Source organism: Anolis sagrei, chromosome 3 (assembly GCF_037176765.1).
Source record: "Anolis sagrei isolate rAnoSag1 chromosome 3, rAnoSag1.mat, whole genome shotgun sequence".
Taxonomy (NCBI): domain Eukaryota; kingdom Metazoa; phylum Chordata; class Lepidosauria; order Squamata; family Dactyloidae; genus Anolis; species Anolis sagrei.
In genome coordinates this window covers 215376947-215391034 of record NC_090023.1, presented here as the reverse complement: position 1 = coordinate 215391034, position 14088 = coordinate 215376947, and the positions used below count along the sequence as shown (strand labels likewise).

Sequence of the window (14088 nt, the reverse complement as noted above, 5' to 3'; positions counted from 1 at the left end):
AAAACAAGAGTTCTTTCTCCCACCCTGGAAATTCCACCGATATATATATATACTTCACCTGCTTAGTTTCCAACAGATCCCACAGCCTCTGAGGATGCCTGCCATAGGTGTGGGCAAAACATCAGGAGAGAATGCTTCTGTAACATGACCATACAGCCCGGAAAACTCACAGCAATCCACTAATAGAGAAATTCAGTGTTTGCTGTCAGAGACCTACAGCTGATTTCCTGCCTATCAGGTAGTTCTTAAAGGTGACAGAGCAAATAAATAAACTAAAACCAAGAGTTGTAATCCTACAATTTGTAATATCAGGAGAAGAGCAGAGTGGGGCCATCCAGAGGTTGGGATGGTAATAATATAAACCTGGAAATTTAAGGTCCTTAATGTAGAGACATAAAATCATAGCAGACATCAAGCCCTCAAGACAACTGAGAGTTAATATACTGGGTGGGAGCAGCTTAGTGAAGGGCAAGGCGAAATAATCACCCTTCAAGGCACTGCTTTATCTGGGTCTGCCCGATTAGCAGATATGAAAAGAAGCAGAGTGCACAAGAGAGGAAAAGGAACAACACCCAAATTCTTAGATTTGCTCCCATAAACACACACACACATACAAAAGCAAAGTTAAGAGGAGAACCACGCCTTGTTGGACTGTTTATTAATGCTGATAGTTTTCTGCCACTGCAGTAGCTAATAGGAAAGGTGAACACTTCCAACTCATGACTGCATCTGGGTACTTTGGCCAATGAAGGTTTCAGAGAGAAAAACCAGGCATTGATTAAGGATGATGTCCAGACTCTTCTGACTTTGAGTTACTGTACATTTTTCAGACTATATGGCCATGTCCTAGAACAGTGTTTCTCAACCTTCCTAAAGCCATGACCCCTTAATACAGTTCCTCATCTTGTGGTGACCCCCAACCATAACATTATTTTCATTGCTACTTCATAACTGTAATTTTGCTACAGTTATGAATTTGATATGCAGGATGCATTTTCATTCACTGGACCAAATTTGGTACAAATTCCCAATATGCCCACATTTGAATACTGGTGGGGTTGCTGGGGGGGCGGGGCGGCGATTTAGTCATTTGGGAGTTGTAGTTGCTGCTATTTATACTTTACCTACAATCAAAGAGCATTCTGAACTCCACCAGCAATGGAATTGAACCAAACTTGGCACTCAGAACTCCCACAACCAACAGAAAATATCGGAAGGGTGGGCATTGACCTTGAGTTTGGGAGTTGTAGTTCACCTACATCAAGAGAGCACTGTAGACTTAAGCAATGATGTAGCTGGGCCAAACTTAGCACAAATATATTAAATATGCCCAAATGTGAACACTGGTGGAATTTGGGGAAAAACAGATGACATTTGGGAGTTGTAGTTGCTGGAATGTATAGTTCACCTACAATCAAAGAGCATTCTGAACCCCACTAATGATAGAATTGGGCCAAACTTCCCACACAGAATCCTCATGACAAACAGAAAATACTGTGTTTCCTGATGGTCTTTGGCAACCCCTTTGACACCCCCTTGTGACCCCCGAGGGGTCCCAAACCCCAGGTTGAGAAACACTGTTCTAGAAGCATTCTCTCCTGACGTTTCGCCTGGATCTATGTCAGGCATCCTCAGAGGTTGCGAGGTCTCACAACTTCTGAGGATGCCTGCCATAGATGCAAGAGAAACATCAGGAGAGAATGCTTTTAGAACATTGCCATATAGCCCGAAAAACTTACAGCAACCCAGTGATTCCAGCCATGAAAGCCTTCAACAATACATTCTTCTTGCTTTATTCTTCAACAGACAGTAACAGACTCACTGTTGTGAGGATTTTCTTGTTGGCCTGCAAGTCTTTTCCATGAACTTGTTATTATCAAACTGGTGTTCTCCAAATGTGTTTAGGCTGTAGCCTTGAGAAGCTTTTCAGCCAGCACAGCTTACACCAAAGGCATTTGAGGCCCCTTCCACACAGCTGAATAAAGTCCCACATTATCTGCTTTGACCTGGGATATATGGCACTGTGGACTCAGATATTCCAGTTCAAAGCAGATATTGTGGGTTGTTATGCCTTGATATTCTGGGTTATATATTTGTGTGGAGGGGCCCTGAGTTTATTTATTTATTTTATTTATTTACACTATTTCTATCCCGTCCATATCAGCCCGAAGGCGACTCAGTTTCAATCCAACTCATCTGGAGGTTGCTACTCAAAAAAGACTTCTACCAGATATTGCATTCAAGGATATTTGTGTAAGAGTAGGTCAATCTGATGCCACCTCTACCTGCTTTTTTGAAATGATGAGGTTCTCCACAGGCTGAGGAACTCTGGCGGCCTGGATTTCCTCTATGATGTGGACTTTGGAACCAAGGACTACAGCCCTATGTAATCTGCCGTTACCTGGGGAGAAACAGTCAGTGTCATAATGGCAACAAAGAACAATGTCTTACAGACTGTCTTAGATTTTGTTTAAATCCTGCCAGAAACATGAAGGTCGAGTATACTGAGTATAAAGCAGGCATGGGCAAACTTTGACCATCCAGGTGTTTTGGACTTCACCTCCCACAATTCCTAATAGCCGGTAGGCTGTTAGGAATCGTGGGAGTTGAAGTCCAAAACACTTGGAAGTTTTCCCATGCATTGTACAAAGCATAAAACATCTGCAGGTAGAAGTATTCTACATCTCCTCTCCCCGACCACAAGACCCGTGGACATTTCTCTGCAATAGGTCTCTCTATGCCAATTAGTGACTGGTGGTGAGATGCTATCAGAGAAGCATCTTGCTATGTATCCACAGCCAAATGCAAAACAAGCCCTTCTGGGTTCCTGATCTGGCTAGGAGAACATAGCCAAATGCTTCTCTGATCCCACCCCATCTCCACCAGTCTCTAAATGACTATTAAGAGGATGTTGCTGCAGTGAAACAGTGAGTTATCAGGTACCTTCATCATTGCAGATGGAAGAATGATGAAGGTACCCGAAGAAAACAATTCTATGTTTTTGCAAAAATGTTGCATTTAATTACAACAACAACAACAACAACAACACTTTATTTGTATTCCACCCTATCTTCCTGAGGGGAGTCAGGGTGGATTGCAGCATATACAGACACAGGCAAACATTCAATGCTTTGAAACAATGAAACACAGACAAAGGCAAAGGCTTCCCCCTTCATCTCTGGCTCTGGGGGATGGTGCTCATCTCTATTTCTAAGCCGAAGAGTCTGCATTGTTCATAGACACCTCCTAGGTCATTTGGCCGGCATGATTGCATGGAGTGTCGTTTACCTTCCCACCTAGGTGGTACCTATTGATCTACTCACATTTGCATTTTTTCAAACTGCTAGGTTGGCAGAACCTGGGGCTAACAACAGGAGCTCAGCTTGCTCCCCACATTTGAACCACTGACCTTTCGGTCAGCAAGTTCAGCAGCTCAGCGGTTTAATCCACTGCACCACCGGGCACTCCTATAGGTTTATATTATCACCCCACTGACCTTCCATTCAGCATGTTCACCAGCTCAACAGTTTAACCCGTTATGCCACCGCTTGCTATATCACAGTGGTTCTCAACCTGTGGGTCCCCAGCTGTTTTGGCCTTCAACTCCCAGAAATCCTAACAGCTGGTAAACTGGCTGGAATTTCTGGGAGCTGTAGGCCAAAACACTTGGGGACCCACAGGTTGAGAACCACTGCTATATCACTAACAGGATGCTGGTCTGCTTTGCAAACCCTGTGCAATATCAGGTTGCACCCTGGATTGGCAGGTGAGATGATTCCCCCAATTTCAGATACAAGAAGTGGGAGACTTCCAGAATTGCATACAGCTTAGTGTGTGCAGCAGGGCATTCTGACGTGCAAACAACAATTAGTCAAAGTGTGTCTCCAACATCAGGAAGTTGCTTCAGGCAGTGGAGCAAAGTGAGCTGCAAATCTAATGTTTGATTGCCTGGGTGATTACTCTGATGAGCCTGGAATTGCCAATTCTGTGTTGAGATCCACCAGACAGGTTTTTGGGGCCAGTATGACTCAGACCTAGGAATCTTCTGCACCTCTGGCAGTAAAAGGTGATATAGCTATTGGTGCAAATGGGGCAGAGAGCATTTCATTTCCTACTTCAGAAGAGCTTGGGCCACGCAAATTAGTCATTCTAGTCTCATCACCACAACCCTGCTGACAGGACTGCTGACTGAAAGGTCAGCAGTTTGAATCTGAAGAACCGGGTGAGCTCCTGCCTGTCAGCTCCAGCTTCTCATGTGGGGACATAAGAGAAGCCTCCCACAGGATGGTAAAACATACAGGCATCCCTTGGGCAACATCCTTGCAGATTCTCTCACATCAGAGGCAACTTTCAGTTTCTCAAGTCACTCCTGATATGAAAAAAAAAACTCCACAAGAATCTGAATTGCACTTTTGCAAGGGGCAAATACAATTCAGAAACTGCCACAAAAGTAGAATTTTTAATGATACACAGAGGAATGTTATTAACTTCATTGAGCAAATTCCCAAGCACAAATATTTTCAAATTCGGATAGATATTGGGCTCCTTGTCATTAAAAAAACTCTTTTTTTGAGAGGAACTGATCACCCAACAAAGAACAGCCTGCCTGAAGCATGCTGGAGGCAGAAAGCAACACAGAAAAACACCTTTTGACTGGAAAACTGCAAGTGAGTTTGGTGAGGTGGATACAGCTAACCCAGCATGAAAACACCAACTCATATCTGTTATTCGTTCTGCCTGTTTTTGACTCAAAAGTAGTAAGGCTCACATGTGAGCTGTCAGTCAGAATTTCCCCTAAGTATAGGGAAAGGGCAATTTTTGCATCATAGACCAAGTTTCAGCTGCTTCTCCTATTTAAAAATCTGAGAACCAATTATACAAGTTTGGAAGATTTGCATTCTTCATTGTGACTGCTGTCCTACATTTCTAAAAGGCTTAAGAAAAGGGAGATTGCAATCTAGTGAAACATGTGAATGGGAAATCCAGACACCCTACCTGTTCCCAGGAAGAGCACGTCATACACCTTCCCATCAAGGGCCCGGACTCTGTCGACTGCAACTTGAGTGTAGATCACATTTTTCTTCACCAATAGAGGAGCCCCATCTACAGGTTTCACTTCTTCATACATCAGTGGATGAAGTTTGATAAAATCCAACACACTGTTGGGCAGGTCCTGGGAGGTGTTGAAGCCAGCCTTGCGAGCACGATTGTTAATGCACTGCGGAGGGGAAATGAAGATTGTTTGCTTAACTAGGTTGCAGACACCAAGACAGGGGTGAGGAATGTGGAAATGTGGTCTTGGAGGACCACCTTGGGCCACCAGAAAGTGTACCAGTACCAAAATTTGAAGGAAATGCAATAGTTCTCTATGGCCCAAGGAACTTCCAGAATGCCTTCGAATGCCATAAAGTGTTTCAGGGCAGAGCATTCCCTTTGTCTTCCATAGAGAAAGAAAAGAAACTTGGTTATTTTAAAAAAAATTGGTGGCAACTGCACTGCTGATTTCTGGTTAAAATTTGACAGCAGGAGCAAGAGCAGACCTGCAACAATAAAAAGTCTAGGGCTTACTCCATGAACAGAAACACAAAAACAAAGGTTCGTTGATGGGATTTTGTCAGTCCATATTATAGGCAATGGCAACAAATATCTATGTGGTCAAGATCAGCACAAACCTAAAAAAAACTATGGTGGAAGGAAAAACCTTTTTGCACAGAGGAACACACAGGTACAATGGTAATGGTTATCTGATTTTTTGTGCATATCATTCTGAAATCTTCTTTCCAGTGGGATTTTACCTTGCCTTAGAGTTAGACTCCTTGAAAGAAAGACCTTGTTCATGTGTGTGTTCATGCACATGAGAGAGGGGGAGGGGGAGGAGGAGAAGGAGGGAGGGAGAGAGAGGGAAAGTGAGAGGAGGGAGGGAGAGAGGGAGAGGGAGGGAGAGGCAGGGAGGGGGAGAGAGGGAGGGGAGGAGGGAGGGAGGGAGGGGGAGGGAGAGGGAGAAGGAAAGAAGGAGATAGAGAGAGACTCCCTCAGCCGTTATCTAGGATGAGGGGCAAAACAAAATAACTTACTGCTCCTGGCCTGGGTGCTGGCACTTCCCCGGTGTATTGGGACCATTTGCGGGAGGAGTCCTGGTATTCCATGTATGTCCCTTGGAAAGCTGTCCGTACCTCAGAGATGTTGTATCGGCAAACAGCAGACACTTCCATGCTCCTCCTGGAAGATGCAGAGAAATGGCCATCAAGCAGGATCAAACTTTCCATTTCTCACTAAATTCTCTGGGTCCATATCAAGAAGTGACTCCACTTGGCTGGGGTCTAGCAAGATATATAGCTCTAGCTAAAGTTCTGCTAAAGGGGTACAACTACAGAGGTTTTACCATTGAGTTGAGAGCCACAAGAAAATCAAGAGCTGCAGGCTGTCAACATGCAAGTTATGTTTCCACTGAAAGGTAAGCCTTAGGACAACCAGAAAAAAGAGACCAAGGGTGCATGCACACTGTAAAATTATGCAGTTTGGCATCACTCTACCTGACAAACTCAATGTTATGGAATCATGGGGACTGTAGTTTGGAGGGGCACCAGCACTCTTTGGCAAAGAAGTGTAAACATTTTGTAAAACAAATAATAATAATAAAACTTTATTTATGCCCCGCCACCATCTCCCCGAAGAGACGTGGGGCAGTTCAGAAAAGCACTTCAAGGTGCCACACATAAAATATGATTAGGTAAAGGTTTCCCCTGACATTAAGTCCAGTCGTATCAGACTCTGGGGGTTGGTGCTCATCTCCATTTCTAAGCCAAAGAGCCGGCATTGTCAGTAGACACCTCCAAGGTCATGTGGCTGGCATAACTGCATGGAGCACCTTTACCTTCCCACTGGAGCGGTACCTATTGATCTACTCACATTTGCATGTTTTTGAACTGCCAAGTTGGCAGAAGCTGGGTCTAACAGCAGGAGCTCACGCCACTCCCCGGATTAGAACCTGCGACCTTTCAATCAACAAGTTCAGCAGCTCAGTGGTTTAACCCACTGCGCTACCGGGGAATTACATGGCATCAAAAATAATACACAAATTAACTGAATACAAAACAATGGACAACAACAAATTATACAATTACAATTTAAAATTTATAAATTACTACAACTCTCATGGCTGCATAGCACTGAGCCATGGCAGTCAAGGTGGTGTCAAACTGAATTAATTGTACAGTATAGAGGTAAGGATTTTTGTCAGCTTGGAACTGTCAATGGTCTATCCTTTGATCTATACTGGCCACTGCCAGGATCCAAGAAAGGCGTCACCACTACAGTTATTCCTAACTTGGACCCTTCACTGGGAGGCTAGGCCCGTACTGTGGTTGAAATTGCCTACAATGCATTTGACATGGCACCACCTTTGAGGCATGGAAAGAAATTATAATGATAACTGGTTATTTCCAACAACTGTCACAGTGAATTCAGTACCCAACGGGGTCTAACTACACTTGGCTCACCATTGTGCTGATAAGCTGAATGCTGCATAGAAAACAGTGCTCCTCCAGTCACCATTATTCAAACTATAAACATCCTTGAGGATCTCGTAGTAGGGAATGTAGCAGGCCAGCCTTGCTTTCATGAAGGATGTCCATTTTCTCTGGAGGATCTTCTTACCACCAATATCATTCTGGAATCAGGGGAAATAAGACAAACAGTGAATAAAGTTCCTGCTCAGCTTACCTTAGTTAGACAAAATAAAGGGCAAGGCTCTGATACAGTGGGAAGATCCCACCAAGTCATAAACAAGAGCATGCATCAAGGCTGAGAACCTTTGGTCCTCCAAATGTTTTGAATGATGATGTCCAAATTCACTTCCTGTTTGGCCATGATGCATGGGGCCGATGGAAGCGGCAAAGTAAAACCTCTGGAATGTCCAAGGTTCTTAGCCTTTGAACAACTAAAAGAGTAAACAAATAAGCTAAAACATTCAGTGCTTAAATGGGGCAACTACTCCATTTTTTTGCATCTTCTGAAAAGCAAAAATGCATGCCTTCCTAACAGTCAAAGAAAAAAGAGCAGGAACCTAGAAATTGTCATTTTTGGACTATAAATCCCAGAATTCCTCAGGCAGCATTGTCATTGGCAGTCTGTCTATCGATCCATCTGTTCTACTCTCTGGGACTGAAAGAGACCTGGCTGCTCCCTGCAAGCGTGCAACACATCTGTTCACATTCCAATATGCAACCGAATTCTCAAGCCTTTGAGAAAGCAAACAAAGCCTCATGCCCAAGATGCAGGAACCCCTGTGTAATGGTGCACATTCTTTTCACAAATCTCCATTCCTAATATCCCTCCACCCATCCTAATCTCTCTGCTTGCTTTGCTTTGCTTCAGGAACTTGGTTTCCAGGCTGAATGCCTGCTGCTTTAACATCTTGTCCCCTGGCTGCGTCCCCCCATCCTGGAGCTTTCTCCCTGGGAACCTACTTATGTGCACTAATCAAATCGCCTCTTAACCTTGTGATCAAGCACACATCGCAAGCTCCTTAAATCTCTCGTGGCCAGGCTCATTCTCCCGTTCCTCTCTATGTGCCTGCTCCAATTTTCTGCTGCTGATGCCCTGCTCGCAAAGGCTGAGGAATACCCAGCCAAGGTGACTTATGCATGCGTTCAGACACACAAGCAGAGCCCTTAGTGCTCTTGGAAACAGAACCATCTGTCAAAACAGATGAAAGATTGACCCCCACGTAGTCTGGTTGGTGCTCCCCGCCACCTGCTTGGAAGTACTTGGAAAACCCAGGATCTCAAGCCACAAAGATTTAAAGACGTGGCAGGAAGAGGGCACAACCTGTTTGGCAATGAGAATCTCACTCTAAAACTCTAAAAAAAAGTTGGCAGCACTTGGAAGGGATTAATCAGAAGGACTTCCACTTTCCTCCCTCTCAGAGACCTTGTGAACAGCAGCAGCAGCAGTGCTGACTGCTGCAGTTACTAGAGAGATATGGCTAATTCTGAGGCCAAGGGCACCTTGTCACCAGAGCCGCCAGAAGCCTGTTCCATCCCCACCTGAGCTATCTCGATTTTGGCATCACAGACTGACAGAACTCAGTGCTTGCTTTTTCACAGTATATGCCGCCATTGGCATAGTTAATCAGAGCTTTGGGGAGGGGGATTCTTATTGGACTACAATGCGTCCAATGCAAAAGTAAAAAATTATATTCCAGTGTTGACATTTATTATATTTGTATTTTTCTAAGGAGCACCCAGGATACTGACTAAAGTATTTATCTAGATCTTGGAATTTCCTTTCTGAACTACAATTCACAGAATCTCTTTGGGGATTACTAGGAACTGTAGTAGAGCTTTTATATTTTATCACATTCGCAGTGCTTGGAAGAATGAATGATGCCATAAGCACTGCAAACCTGTAAGACAAGCCAGGCTAAGAGTTAAGTCATTTCATAGTCATGTCTCAGGAAGGATTTGAACGAAGGACTTCAACCCCAGACACACTTACTGGACTGTAGATTTTACTCAACTCAGTGAGACTTACTTCTGAGAAAACACGGTTCAGATCGAACAGCAACCCTTCCTGATCCAAATATAATACTCTATCCAATTTATTACATTATGCTCATTGTGTTGGGTTGTGTGGCCATCTTTCATTGTCTCTTCTGCCTTTTCTTCCTGACAGCGAAAATGAATTTGCCACTCTCTTTAGGCAAAATGTAGTTGCATTTTTTTTTACTCTTTACCTTTCTTAGACAATGAGATTTAGTAAGCTAGTTAGATCCAAGACCTTATCGATCAAGAATGTATTTTTTTTTACTTCAATAAATATTTTTGAACCCAAAGTTCTGACTCTGCAATCCTGTGCCATCCTAAGACATAGAAGCTTATCCCAGGTCATCACATGTAAGTTTCTGCTGGTTATGAAGTTTACTTCTGGTACTCTGCTATATTTATGGTGGAATCACCCCAACTGAGGGTTATTTTTGAGCTCAACAGTTGAGACTCTCCACCACATTGTCTCTTAATGTATTTCAGATAATACATGGCCACCTGCATAACAGCTAATTAGGGCTCATAGCAGCCAGTTTTGCTGGCTGTAAGGTATGTTATGTAGTCATAAAGGGGTGTTAGCTATACATTTTACCAGAGGTATATAACAGGTATCACTGAAGAAGCTACATGGATAATAATATACTAATAGGCTTACAAAGATAACCATGATTATCACTATCATAACTATAATCTGAGTAATCCTTCATAATCTACTACCTGAAGTGGAGAATACTGGGTGGGTGAGAACCTTCACACTTTGAGATTTACTTTACATGAAAAAGACACACTGTTTTGTTTAGACACTGAGATTTTCTGCGCAGAAACGTACCTTTCAGTGAAAAAATGTTATTATTACTTGAGAGACTTCTTATGCAAAATAACATTATTTTCTGCACAGAACACATCTTAAACTGCAAACAGCCCTCAACAACTGCATTTTTAAAAATGACTTTGACAGAAAAGAGGAAAATAAGATTATTCCTGCCTGTGAGAACATTTAACTAAGGCATGCATCAGCATAGCAAGAACAGACGTATCTAAGTATGGACACACTTAGTGCACCAATCTTAAACAAATGAAAACACTCCTGGACATAGATTAAAGAAATTTGGGCCACTGAATCTGGGAATAAATTCAAGTGTATCCCCAAGCCTAGAAACCTGAGTTTCAAGAGGACTGAAACCATGATAAGCCCTTATAACCAATCTATTTTCCACCAACCAAGAGTGCTGCAGCTCTAATACAAATCTCCTTTTGCCTTTGTATAGTTCCGTTTTGTTAGGGAAAACTACCGTAAATATAACAGAGCATCCAAAAACATAAATAGGATACCTATAGTTTGAGCATTAGCTCACAGCAAGCAAAGTGTGATGTGCCGTTGGTTGTGGGTGTAAAGAATTCAGAGCTTAGTAGGCAAATATGCAGAGTCCAATCTTAAAAATCACAAAAGGTTTATTTACAATATTAAGAAATAACTGCATTTCTTAATAATCAAGAACTGAGTCTGAGCTACTCTTTTCTAAGATTTCAAGAGAGGGAAAAACTCAATCACTCTCCTGACACACAAGCAGAGAGAGAAAGCTCAAAACACACAGCACATACTCCCCATACTAAAGTGTAAGAAGGCAGAAGGCAGATTCAAAAAGCCTGCCGTAAAAAAGTATCAATTTTAAATAATCAAATCAAAATGAGAGCAGAAACATAGAGGAGAGAATAAATTAGATATATACTCAACTGTCATACAGGATACTTGGAGGAAGGGAAACTATTCTAATGCTTTCTAATTCTAACTAACTTCTCCTCATTGAGGACTTGAGACTTGGGCAGTGTGGGGTTGAATCCAAAAACTTTTAACCCAAGGAAAATGTTTGGACTATCTTACCATGAATTCCCAATGACATGTCTAGGTTATTCTTTAGTCTCCTTTTATACAAGTGACCTCCTGACCACCTTAACATAACAACCACAGAGAGACATTTCTAAAGAAGAAGGCCCCACTCTTTTCCCCTCTCTCCCACACTCCTCCTGTCTGTATCATCTTTTGCAACACACTCTTTACCTTACACACTCGAGCCACCCTTGCTACCCTGGGCACTTGTGTCTTGTCAAATATCGAGGCACTCTCCTCTCCAGCTCGCTCTGTGAAGAAGTAGTAGATCTTATCATCATCCCCCATGTAGCTCCCCATGCTCTCCCTGACCAGCACCGAGGCCACAAAATCAGCATCTGCACAAAACAAAGAAGGGGACTTCATAAGTACTGGATTGCAAAGAGTAGGACTGAAGGAACAAGGGACTGGGGCAGTAGATGCACATGACTTTCATGAGTGTGCCATGACTAGGGAAAATATGCAAACAGTCATAAGGAACAAAGCAAGGGGAGCCACATTTCATGGCATTAAATTCATGCACACTCCAGGGAATTGTCAACTTGCTTGCTGTAGACATTTTTTTAGAGGTGGATATGGCAAGAATGAGGTTTGGAGATGGGAGCGCAAGGCTCTCCTTATCTCCTTTGAGAGAGAGGCAAGGCAGCCAGGAGGTGTTGAGGGGGAGTGGAGGGGGGATAGGTGGACTCTACCATTTAGCCAGTGCAGGGGGGATTCTTCGGTTTTCAGAATCCGCTGCTGCCGGTTGCGTCTAATGTCTGGCAGGCTGCGGAATTCATAACGTGTCGCCGTATACAAACTGCCATCTGCAAGATAAACACAACAAGAGAGAACTAAGAAGAAAGACGGGATAGCTCAGTGGTTTTGTACTCTGCCTGATCAATACCCTCCTAATTCATCCTGAGCTGAATGGTCTTTTTCTTTTGTTAAATTGACATTTCTATACCTAGCTCTAGAAGAAACAACACTTTGGGATAAAAGCCACTGACATGCTCCTGATGCTTTTTTGCCAATTGTATGTGCCAATGCATGACAGTTTCTCCGCACAGTGAGGCACAATGGGATTGTTAGAAGAACAACAAGAGCATTTCTCTCCTATGCCTCCTGTTGTGTTGTCACACAGCTGTTTTATTCTGGGGTGGAAGGGAACCGGCTGTGCTGTGAGGCCTGAGTAATGTACAAGCAGAGAAGCTGAAAAGGTTTGAGGCATCAAAAAGGGAAAAGGTAAATGGGGAGATGGGGATTCACTTGGTCCTCAGACAATGCTTTTACCTGAAAGGCATATACAAAGAGTTCCAGACATGCACTCCCGGTTCTGCCTACTTGGTTTGAATCAAAAAACAGAAATACAGCATGAAAAAGAAGTTGGAAAAAAAGCAAATACATACCCACAATGAGCCCTGTGTAGCCATGGGCAGGGTCATATGGGCATTTTTCCTTCCCTTCCTCAAAGTGAGTAGGCAGCGTGAACTTGTTGGCGTCCTGCATGAGGGAAAAGAAGGAGACACCCCACTCTGAGAAGAGAGGATCGTAACAGTTGCCTTGAACCCTTCCACATAATCTTTGGGACTTCAAGTCCCTGTGTAGAAATAAACAATCACTATGACAAAAGGCATGCTTCTAGCAAACAAAATAATGCAAAAAGAGAGAAAATCAAGTTCTATTTTTGAAGCAGGGATTTCCATTCCAACATGACATTCCCTATCCACATCTACATTGCCACAGCTTCCTCCTAGAGTCAGGTAAGGGTTGAACATCAAGCAGGGTCACTGCTAGACACTTAACAAAAACTGAGCCTCAAATCTGTATAAAATATGCATACTCTATTTTACAGTTCATGCACACTAATTTAGAGATCATGATTAGGACTTGTTTAAATTTCTGTTTAAAATATAAACATAAATTTCTAAGAAGGCAAAGCCAATCAATTACATTTTCATCCAGCTTTAAGAAAATTGCACCCCAAACAGCACTTAAAAATTTTCCCCATCCCATGCAACTATTACTACTACACAGAATGATTATGGGCGAAGGTGAAACATATTGTCAGAAGAAGGTTAACTCTCCAATTGCACCCCCACACACCAGTAATATTCTATTTGAATACGCTTTGACCACGTTGGCTGGATGATACTTTAACTTACACTCCAAAATTGTAACTTTTCTAAGTTCTGGTTAGCATTGCATTATAGACCAAAAGGCTGCAATAGGACCTGCCACATATTATTATCTCATTTTCCAATATAGAAAAATCTCTCAAATTGGCACCAATGGAAAAAACAATCCTTTTGGTAACTATCTTCCCCAAGAACATTGTCTCCTTTCATTAAAAGGGAACCCTTTTCCCTAGACTCAGTTACTATGGAGGGAGAAGCCAGCTGCCCAAACAAATGTTCGAAAAAAGGATGCTAATGATCTCTTATTCTGTGCCTCATTTACTTCAATTACCACTCAAGACCCACTGCAGGGATGACAAATCCACTGCATATTTTGGCAACTCCAAGCTAAACCTCTGCTGGTGAAGATCCATTGGACACTCCTTGTTCTCTCCCCTTTTTACTAACTTTACAGAAACTTCCAGATAAGCTTGATCTCTGGTGCCAGTGGCTTACAACATAAAATGATAAGATGCCATTTAAAAGAACTGCTCCCAAA

The 14088-nt window shown here is 42.8% G+C and overlaps 1 protein-coding gene across 6 annotated transcripts in view; it reads right to left on the bottom strand.

Moving 5' to 3' along the window:
* SEMA4G (semaphorin 4G) overlaps positions 1-14088 on the bottom strand; it is a 149771-nt gene that overhangs the window by 9030 nt on the left and 126653 nt on the right. For all 6 annotated transcript variants that reach the window (XM_060768290.2, XM_060768289.2, XM_060768293.2 and 3 more), the window contains 7 exons: positions 12822-12915; positions 12126-12239; positions 11605-11771; positions 7500-7669; positions 6075-6219; positions 4996-5218; positions 2286-2401 (listed from right to left, as the gene is read on the bottom strand). In XM_060768290.2, coding sequence (XP_060624273.2) covers positions 2286-2401; positions 4996-5218; positions 6075-6219; positions 7500-7669; positions 11605-11771; positions 12126-12239; positions 12822-12915 — 1029 coding nt within the window. The remainder of the gene's footprint in view (positions 1-2285; positions 2402-4995; positions 5219-6074; positions 6220-7499; positions 7670-11604; positions 11772-12125; positions 12240-12821; positions 12916-14088) is intronic.